Here is a 10,942-nt window from a genome sequence, read left to right as displayed (position 1 = left end):
ATATCCTTCTTCATCCCATTCCACCAATAGACCTCCCACAAGTCACGGTACATTTTGGTGGTTCCCGGTGAATGGAATGTCTGGAACTATGAGTTTCTAATAAGATTTATTCTCTCAAGTAATCAACATTGGGAACACAAAATAAACCTTGATACCAAAGCACACCATCTTCCCCTCGTGAGAAAGCCTTAACAGACTTTTAAGCACCATTTCCTTCAGTTGAACCAAAATCAGATCAAGACCTTGCTTGACTTTCACATATGACACAAAAGACGATTTTGAACCATTATGAACCATAACACCACCTTCATCAGAATCAACCAACAACCCCAATCAGACCAATCTATGAATATCACAAACCAATTCCTTCTTATAATCCTCAATATGAGCAACACTACCCATTATTAATCAACTAAGAGCATCCACCACCACATTAGCCTTGCTCGGGTGGTAAATGACACTCCCTTGTTTTGACTACTTGGCTCCTATCTCATTGGATTGGCTTTGATCCCTACCTTATTATGGAGAGGGTCAAAGGTTCTTTTTACTCCATGCCTTACGTGCTCTTTTTAGGCTCTTTGGTTTGGAAATGCCTATCCTTCTTCTTTTGCTCGTCACTTTGGTAGGATGTTGTAGCAGCTTGCACATGGATGATAATTTCGCTGGAGGAAGGGCGGTGGATTCAGTGTCGGGGTAGGATAATTGGGAAAAGTACCTCAACTTATTGGAGGAAAATGACTCCGCCGCATCAGCCTCTCCCCCGTCGTCCTTTTTTTCCAGAGGACTTTTGGACATGTTCCCTGCACTGGACCTTGGGGAGGAGGTGCAACAAGTGAGCCCTACCTATTCCATTTCCCAAACGGATCTATGGAATTCACCTTCCTTGTCGGATCCAACCCCAGGTCAGGGTAATCAACCACCCCTGATCCCAGAGCTCCACCCTCCGCTTCTCTATGACAACACCCGTCGAGCGGAGCTCACGAGTAGGTTAAGAACCATTTTATGAGGGAAAACTTATAGGGAAGAAATGATAGACTCTATTGTTGATACGCAAGTGCAGATTGAAAAACATATTCAAGTTGCACTTGTGGGACGGGACTATTCGGTTGAGTCTCTTCTTGCGAAGAGGCACTAGATCAGGGGGATCATCTTCTCCCCAATGGGATAAGCTTTTAGTGAAAGGACTTATGCTTTGCACCTGAAGGAGATTCTCTAGTTGGGTACAGTGCAAAGCCTTCCATTTCGGCGGGTTGAAAGGGCCATAAAGGACTTAAAGCTCTTTCTTGAACTTGAAAGAGCGTAAATTCTTCCCTTTTTATCCCAATTTCCCACTCTTTCTGTGAGGCAAAACCTCACCACACTACACTACACTTCGACACAAGAGAACAGGACCGGGTGCTTTGTATCTTCAGGATAGGAGTTGGTGGTCTTCTTTAAGAGAACTTCAATCTAATACTCATTATGGATCAGCTCATGTTTTCACTCTATTTTCAGTACGAGGATGTATCTCGTCAGGATCCGTTGCTCAAACCGAATCACGCCAACGTTTTGGAAGTTCCTGGATCGTGTAAAATAATAGTAGTACCAAAGACAACACCTTCTATCAAAAATGGAAAATTGGCTATGGAGATTTCGTACGGCCAGAAATTAAAACAAAGGGCTTCAACAGGAAAGTCGTTTCGATCCAATCCATTCTTGGGGTCAAATAAAGACAAAAAAGGTTATGTCAGTGACCTAGCATGACAAAGCCACTTCGAGGGCATGGAATGTCACATTTTTTGGTCAGAATATCCATAGTAATGTCTCTGTTAGATTCTCCGCTCGAAATAAGGGAAAGGTCAATTCAATTCTCGATGGAAACAAAATTTTGCAAATTCTCCCCCGAATTGGAAGATTATTTCGAGATCTTCGAACATATTCGAGGGTTCAATATTACTATTGTAACTTCGGCCAACACACAAGATGAGACTTTACCACCGTGGAGTGGCTTTTTGCAAAAAGATGAGGGGGAAACTCAGTAAGATGTCGTAGAAGCGAAATATACGAGATCACAAACGTAGATTGCTCATGGCTAGGCTAACTATGAATTGAGACGAAAGCTTTATAAAGCCCTTTGTAAAGATCCTGATATTCCTATGCAGGACAAACATCGTTCTACATTGTCCAAGTTGCCAAGAAAGAGTTCCTTTGCACGAGTAAGAAACCGATATATTTACACGGGTCACCCTCGTTCCGTATATGAATTCTTCCAAATTTCTCGTATCCTTTTTCGTGCATTAGCATCTCGAGGTTCTTTGATGGGCATAAAGAAATCGTCTTAGTAGCAACCACAAAACCAATAGAACAAGGGTTCGCTCCACAGCAGGTCTACAAGCAAGGTAAGTAGGTCCATTACCAGCCGGCTCCGGACCGAAAAGACCTAACAGACTAATCCCTTATCTAGGATGGTAGATGCTAACGGGGCGGGAATCGAAGTGGGGGACCCCTCTACCGCCTGTGTATATCTCCTGTCAAGTATGCTCCCCAGACATAGACTATGTACAGGGTAGTACTCTTGGAAAGATAGAATATCACCACGTGAACATAACATGTAATGTTGTTACGAATGTAACTCCCGAAGGATCGACCACTATTCTAAATATAGTAAGGCGGAGAACTGTAGTTTAGTGGAGCGTTGGAGTGCGGAGGTTAATCCCATCATTGAAGTCAGGGTGTGGGACTGAGCCTTCCGAATGAGAAAGAAGAAAAGTGCTTAGTTTCGTTGGAAAAACCAACGCAAATATCATATTGACTTTCTCTCGCCCTACTTCTAAAGATAGATAGAAAGGGTTGGAGAGAATTTCAGAAAGTCATTCTCTCCTTTCTAAAGCTGCGCAAGGCGGCCCCCCCAGAACAAAGCCCACCCCTCTTTTCCCCCCTTTAATGAAGGACCCTCGCCTCGCTTCCTATTCATTTGTGGGTCTGGACCCGATTTTTTTTTTCAATTTCGAGAATCAACCAACGGAAAAATCCGTAGCCCAGGTGACTCACAGCCTCCCTCTCGCCCAAATAAATGAAATGGGATGAATCAAATCAATAAGCTTTTTGATTGATTCAGGGCGCAGCGAAGCCAAATTAATCAAGGAAAGGGGGCTTACTTTTCCTGAGGCTGATTCCTATTCAATTTAGTATGCAATGAGAGGAAAAGTTTTCAGATGAGTGGACCCCCAAGAGATGAGCGAGAACCCCCAATTGCTTAGGGGTCGCACTCTGTCCCGCTTGGTGGACGAAATCTTCTCTCCTTTTTGAATTCTTTCTCCCACACACCCTTTTTGCCCTCTTTCGCCGAGGAGGAAAGAATAATCTTCCAAGCGGACAGAGACCTAAATTTCCATTAGATTCATTCCTAAGCTTGCTTTGTTGCAGCAAGATGATCAGTCCGAGAGTGCTGGAGAGAAGAGAAAGCGGTAAAAACCTCTCTTATTCGGTCACCGAGAAGTCGGACGACTCTTCAGTAACCCATGGGTGATCTGACCCCTTGATGCTTTTTTGCTGTATACCCCCTCCATCCTTCGGAGGTGGAAGAAATGGTACTAACATTTTAATACATAGTAGGTCCCCAGAACGCTAAAAGGTGGGGGAACAAGAGTTGTCACGATAGAAAAGAGAAAAAAAGAAATGACTATAAGGAACCAACCTCTCTCTTCTTAAACAACCTATATCCTCCACACTTAATCAATATTTGATAGATTATCCAACCCCGAGCAATCTTAGTTATTGGTGGGGGTTCGATTCGTTAGCAGTATTTGTTTAGTCATTCAGATAGTGACTGGCGTTTTTTTAGCTATGCATTACACACCTCATGTGGATCTAGCTTTCAACAACGTAGAACACATTATGAGAGATGTTGAAGGGGGCTGGTTGCTCCGTTATATGCATGCTAATGGGGCAAGTATGTTTTTCTTGTGGTTCACCTGCATATTTTTCGTGGTCTATATCATGCCATTATATCAGTCCTAGGGAATTTGTTCGGTGTCTCGGAGTTATAATCTTCCTATTAATGATTGTGACAGATTTTATATGATATGTCCTACCTTGGGGTCAGATGAGCTTTTGGGGAGCTACAGTAATCACAAGCTTAGCTAGCGCCATACCTGTAGTAGGAGATACCATAGTGACTTGGCTTTGGGGTGGGTTCTTCTGGATAATGCCACCTTAAATCATTTTTTTAGTCTTCATCATTTACTCCCCTTTATTTTAGTAGGCGCCAGTCTTCTTCATCTGGCCGCATTGCATCAATATGGATCCAATAATCCATTGGGTGTACATTCAGAGATGGATAAAATTCTTCTTACCCTTATTTTTATGTAAATGATCTAGTAGGTTGGGTAGCTTTTGCTATCTTTTTTTCCATTTGGATTTTTTATGCTCCTAATGTTTTGGGGCATCCCGACAATTATATACCTTGCTAATTGATGTCCACCCTGCCTCATATTGTGCCAGAATGGTATTTCCTACCGATCCATGCCATTCTTCGTAGTATACCTGACAAATCGGGAGGTGTAGCCGCAATAGCACCATTTTTATATGTCTTGGCTTTACCCTGTTTTTAAAAGTATGCATGTACGTAGTTCAAATTTTCGCCTGACTCACCAAGGAATATTTTGGTTGCTTTTGGTGGATTGCTTACTACTAGGTTGGATCGGATGTCAACCTGTGCAGGCACCCTTTGTTACTATTGGAAAATTTCTCCTTTAGTTTTCTTCTTGTTCTTTGCCATAACGCCCATTCTGGGATGAGTTGGAAGAGAAATTCCAATTCTTACATGGATGAGACTGATCATACCTGATTAGTGAGAAATTCTTACACCAATCATTTACGAGTGGGTATTACACCAAGAATTTACAAGCGGATCGAGGAATGAAGGGAGAGGAATTTGAATAGAAAGAAAGAGACATATGTCGAATTAGAGTAAGGGCACGCTAAGACATTCCTTTTCATGTTTCGATCTGCTTACTTTGAATAAAGAGAAAAAAAAAGAATAGATAGGCGGAAAGGCTTTACACAAGACCACAGAGCGAGAGAAAGCCTTCGCTTACCTGCTTAACCGTACCCTCCTATCGTACCTCTATAGCCTTTCCTTCAGTTATATCCAGTTTCAGTTCTGCTTCTAACTACCGATGGGAGAAGGCTTAGACGTATAGCAAGATTAAATAAGAGGTATTGCATACGGGAATGATATGTGAAATGAAAGGTTGGAAACAGAGCTAAAGATGAGCGCTAGCCAATGGTTAAGACTTCAGAAAGCATCTTAGCAATTACCAGTAATTCCCCTATCGACCTCAGTCTTGTTTTTTGCTAGCTTGAGTTCATAACTTTACTATTTATCATTAAACGTAGAATATCCCGACTTGCTAGCCAGAACGAAATGGACATATGAGCGATCAATTACGAGAGCTCGACCGATCAGACCGGGAAGAAGAGAAAGAAAGGTCAATCTCCGAAAGGCCTTCGCAGAGCTGAGCTTTAAGGGGTAATACTTTTTGTGGTCTTGCACATGGAAAAGTCAAGTATTCTACGCAGGCTTGTTTACCGGAATTTTTGTTCAAAGAATGCTTTCAAGCTAGGAATTTAAGCACGAATAGCTTTATTTGACAATTAGTTGGAAGTCGGGTATGCCTATTCTACATAAACTAAGGCGCTAGGTAGATCGTAGATTGCCGGGTATGAATTCGATTCTAAGTCAGAGAATGGCCATGAACAGGGTCTTATTACAGAATCTGCAGTTTAGAAAGTAGCCCTAAACAGATCATTGCTAAAAGGAGAGTTGGTAATTTCTTGCTAATCAGGTGCTATCATCGTATTATAATGATTATTCCGACGTCAGAGCAAACGGGACTACCAATCCCAGAGTGAATTAACCTTGTCTGCACTACCACCTTAGTTTACTAGACCTTGAGGAATTGGCTAGTTACCCTCACTCCGCGTGGCAGCCTGCCTATGTTTTGTCTTTTTCCTATGAGACCTTATAGTTTCCCAGTCTTTCTCCGCCTACATGCCCCCCGAAATCAATTGGCTTTTTTCTTGAGAAGGTTCATCCGTTTTGTTTTCGAATAAGACTAAGGCGTGACCAAGGGTCTCTTTGTGGTGGTCTTTCACCATCTTCCTTTTGTTTTGATTGGCCTATATCTTTGAATCCGGTCTATCGCTATTCCCACAGTCCCTTAGTCCCGTACCGCTGTCGGTCTATCTCATATTCGCAGAAGAAGGAACTTGCTTAATAACATGCCGGAAGTGTAATTAAGTAGGCGGCTGGTCGTAGAATAGTCTTTTCAGTAAGTGTTGTTGCAGTTGTAGAACCATTGGCCATTGATTCTTCCTTGCAATCCCTTCATCCCCGCTGTCTAGCTCTCTCGTAGTCCAAAGCTAATTCAATCGTATCCGCCTTTGAGGAAAAGACTGAATAAGTCTTTGAGCCATCCTAATAAATCCTCATAGGTAATGCTCTTGGTCTGCCTTCAATCAGTTTATCAGCCTAAGGCTTCGCTCTATTACCTGTGTTGTAAGCTTTCCAGTCTTTGAAGTAAGGTTCAATGCTAGGAAAAATGCTTTTGCTTCGCGGGTCTATCACCCCTAATTGATTTTGTTAGGAAATTTTTTATATGAGTATGGCCCTATCCCGTAAGCCTTCCATTGTTGCAAGGCCCCTTCCATTCGCCCAAGCTTTCTTTCGATTACGTCTGCTTCCAATTTTGTTATTCTGTTAGCCTTAGTTAGTCGTTTAGTCAAAGCCGTACGTATGCCCCTTTTGAATCATTCTATCATTCAAAGTAGGAGCTGGGGTTGCGGGCAGAGAACTATTGGTATATTGAGTTCATGTGCTTGCAGTTGGGTTACTACCATCCCCCTAACCATTAGTATCACACTTTGTGAAGTGTCTCTCTGGTATTGGGATAACTTCAAGCCCCTTAGCTCGCTTGTATCGGGGGGATCTTACTTCACCTATTTTCTTTAAGTCACTTTCCAGAAGGGAAAGCAGCAAATAAAGAGCAATATCACCTTACTTAACAAAGGGCTTATGCGAAAGAGCACCGCTTCCCCGAGAAGATAATCCGCTTTCCTAAAATCCCTACTTTATTGCTCTAGCTCTTGACTCATATGGCACTGAAATTGGATAGGGTCACGCTTAGGATTAGTTATGGAAACTCTTTAAGAATAGGAAACTCCAACTTAAACTGGAAGGAACTGGCCTGGAACTATATGTAAGGGCACTCTCATCCACTGGCTGCAAGGAAACAACTGGATTGGCTTTTCTAACTCTCTTTAAAAGAGACTGCTTTCAAATTCACTTGCCCTAGAACCTCTTTTTTTTTTATATTGATCTAGAATCACTATTCCTAGTTTTTTTTAATTATTCCTAGCCAGAGAAATGAAACTAATCTTGAGATCCAGAAACCTATCTATACGCCTAGCGTTAAGCAAAAGAAATCTCGTTAGCCCTACCATAGAAACTATTACCTCGACTTGGATTGAAAGGAAGAACTTAGGACTTTGGGACTTACCCTAGGACTCCAACCCCTAGCATTCCAATTGAAACTCAAGGAGATGGAAATGAACAGGCTTAGGCCCCTTCCCTCTTTCAAGGAGACTAGAGGGAATGCAACTACTGAGACAACAACTCAAACTAAATCCCGAGAGAAAATAAAAGATTAGTGAGGTAAGGTCTATAGACTGTAAGGCAGAAGGCTTGAAAGGAAGAGCACTCCTACTTACTTTTGGGAGAAATCCTAGACACCTTAGACACCGGATCCTCGGTAGGACTCTTATTTGATAGGCATTAGGGGATTTGAGGTTTTGGGGTTTCACTCGCAGACCCGGCCCTGCTGCTTCTATCAGTCTCCTATCCTAATTTTCTTTCTCTGCATGAATCAAGTCCTTCAAGAGTTCTAGCCAACTATTATGGCGAAAGATTAGATTCTTTTGCTTGAACACATATTGCAAGCTCTTATGGTCGGTAAAGACATCAACATGGACATTATACAAATAGTGTCTCCAAATTTTTAAGGCAAACACAATCATTGCTAGCTCCAAATCATGGATAGGATAGTTCTTTTCGTGAATCTTAATTTGCCTTGAAGCATAAGCAATAACCTTCCAATTTTGTCTAAGAACACACCCTAATCCAATCCTTGAAGCATCACAATAAAAACAAACCCATCAAACCCTTCTGGTAAAGTCAACATTGGAGCGGAGGTAAGTCTATCTTTCAACTTTTGAAAACTCTTCTCAAACACTTTCGACCATGAGAACTTAACTTTTTTTTGTGTCAATATAGTCAATGGAGAAGTAATCGAAGAAAACATTCCACAAACCTTCTATAATAATCAGTCAAACCCAAGAAACTTTGAATATCCGAAGGGGATAGTGGTCTAGTCCAACTCTTAACTACATCCGTCTTTTTAGGATCTACCTTTATACCCTTACTAGAAACAATGTGACCAAGAAAAGCCACAGATCTCAACCAAAACTTGCATTTACTAAACTTAACAAATAGTTGTTGGTCCTTGAGGACTTGAAATACAATCTTCAATTGATTGGCATGCTAATCCTCACTCCTTGAGTAAATCAATATGTCATCGATAAACACAATCACAAACATGTCTAGATATTGTCTAAACATTTTATTCATCATGTCCATGAATGTGGTCGAAGCATTAGTCAAACCAAACGACATTACCAAAAACTCATAATGACCGTACCGAGTCCAAAAGGTTGTCTTTAGAATGTCATCTTCCTTCACCCTCAATTAGTGATAACCTAACCGGAGGTCTATCTTAGAGAAGTAACTCACTTTTTGGAGTTGATCAAATAAATCATATATCCTTGAAAGAGGATACTTATTCATAATGGTAACCTTGTTCAATTGCTAATAATCTATACACATGAAAAGTGAACCATCCTTCTTATGAACATATAAAATGGGAGCACCCCATGGAGAGATATTCGGTTGGATGAAACCCTTATCCAACAAATCCTTTAATTTCTCTTTCAATTCCTTAAGTTTTGCCGGAGCCATACGGTAATGAGGAATAGAGATAGGTTGCGTATCTGGGAGAAGGTCAATACCGAAGTATATTTAACTTTAGGGAGGAACACCGAGTAGATCATTGATAAACACTCCTGGAAACTCATTCACAACGGGGACCGACTCAAGAATAGGGGTTTCAGAATCCGTATTTCTAACCTTAACAAGATGGTACATGCAATCTTTAGAAATCATTTTTCTAGCTTTACGACAAGAAACAACTGACCCTTAGGCATAGACTTTCCCCCTTTCCACTCTAGGGTGGGTTCATTTGGAAACTGAAACTTGACCGCTTGGGTTATATAATCAATAGAAGCATAACAAGAATGGAGACCAATATCAAATTCTAACATATCAAACTCTACTAGATCAACATGAGTGGCTCTATGGAATAGTGAGATCAGACAATTTCTATAGACTCTTTCAGCCACAACAAATTCACCAATAAGAGTAGAGACAAAAAAATGGTCTAACAACACAACTGAATAAACATTAAACCTCATATCCACATATGATATCACAACAGAAAAAGTAGCACCGGGATCAAGCAAAGAATTAAAGTCAAGATGAAAGACTTTCAACATACCGGTAACCACATTGGGAGAACCCTCTTGCTCAAGTTGAGTTTGAAGTGCGTAATATCAGTTTTGCTTCAGAGCACTTGAACCCGAAACAGTAGGAGGAGCTTGCCTACCATGTCTTCCCTTAGAAGTAAGTGATAGAAAATTCCTTATCTTGTGACAACTCTTGCCACAACCAAAGCAACCATCTGTACCGGCTAAGCATTTATCCTCATGCTTCCTTCCACACCTAGCACAAGTAAGACAATGAAGATCCACCATTGTTTCCTCCTTGAGGCTTTGGGTTAGGCACCCTATCTTTTTTTAACTTTGGAAACAGAGCATTAGAGGAACCTTGATCGGAGGAACTTTATCGGAATCTAGAATGACCATGTCCATCGGACGTTGAATGTGAAAAGTCACCATCACCGATTCTTGCCCTATTTACCTCTCTAGATCTTTCCTTAAGTTTGTCCTCTTATATTTTTTGAGCATGTATCATTAGGTAAGAAATATCTATTTCCTTAATGAGCATGGTGATACAGCATTTCTTAACAACCATTTTGGACACTCCCGAAACAAACTTGCTTATCTTTTACCTAGAGTCAGAAACCGTAGTAGGGGCATATCTAGAGAATTTTGTGGATTTCGAAGCATACTCTGTCACACTCATATTACTTTGACGAAAGTTAATGAACTCAAGAACTTTGGCCTTCCTCATCTCAAGGGGAAATAACCTATCAAAGAAAGCAACTTTGAGCTTTTCCTATCAAAAGGACTCGCTTTAACCACTTTATCTTCCTTCAATTAGTTGATCCAAACTTGAGCAACACCCTTAAGTTAATAAGCAACCAATTCCGCCTTTTCCACCAGTGTCACTCCCATGATCATCAAAAGCTAATACACATCATCAATGTCCTCATGATGATCTTTCTCAACCTTGGAACCTTGAAACTCCAGGGGATTCTTTCTAGTGAAGTCTCTCAATCTATTTGCCACCGTACCCACTTGTTGATCCTCAATATACACGTAAGTGTACGTGGTCGCGCAAGTTATATAGATTCTTAAAGAAACGAGTTATAGTTCCCAAGGGACTTATGATCAACTTATATTCACTTAATTCTACAACTAAAAGTAAAAGTAACATTTTCAAGAGTTGATAATTTATTGTTTATCTACTAATAATTATGCACTAATTAAATGTAACTAATTGTGAACAACTTTGATATAATGTTTCAAGCAAGTTAAAAGCAATTCCAGGGATGTAGCATATACTGAATATCATGTATCAAATTATTAGCTTAGAATTAATTTTAGT

General features: G+C 40.8%; 1 protein-coding gene across 1 annotated transcript; it reads left to right on the top strand.

The window, feature by feature from the left end:
- Nucleotides 1-468: 468 nt before the first annotated feature.
- LOC125821037 (60S ribosomal protein L5, mitochondrial) lies at nucleotides 469-2,130 on the top strand. Its single transcript, XM_049500468.1, is given in 2 exon segments — nucleotides 469-1,747; nucleotides 1,750-2,130. Coding segments are annotated over 2 exon segments (558 nt in total). The 5' UTR covers nucleotides 469-1,461; the 3' UTR covers nucleotides 2,022-2,130.
- The last annotated feature ends 8,812 nt before the right edge of the window (nucleotides 2,131-10,942 follow it).

This window comes from Solanum verrucosum, unplaced genomic scaffold (assembly GCF_900185275.1).
Source record: "Solanum verrucosum unplaced genomic scaffold, falcon-dt-bn FXZP01000050.1, whole genome shotgun sequence".
NCBI classification, from domain to species: domain Eukaryota; kingdom Viridiplantae; phylum Streptophyta; class Magnoliopsida; order Solanales; family Solanaceae; genus Solanum; species Solanum verrucosum.
This window is presented reverse-complemented; position numbering and strand designations above follow the sequence as displayed.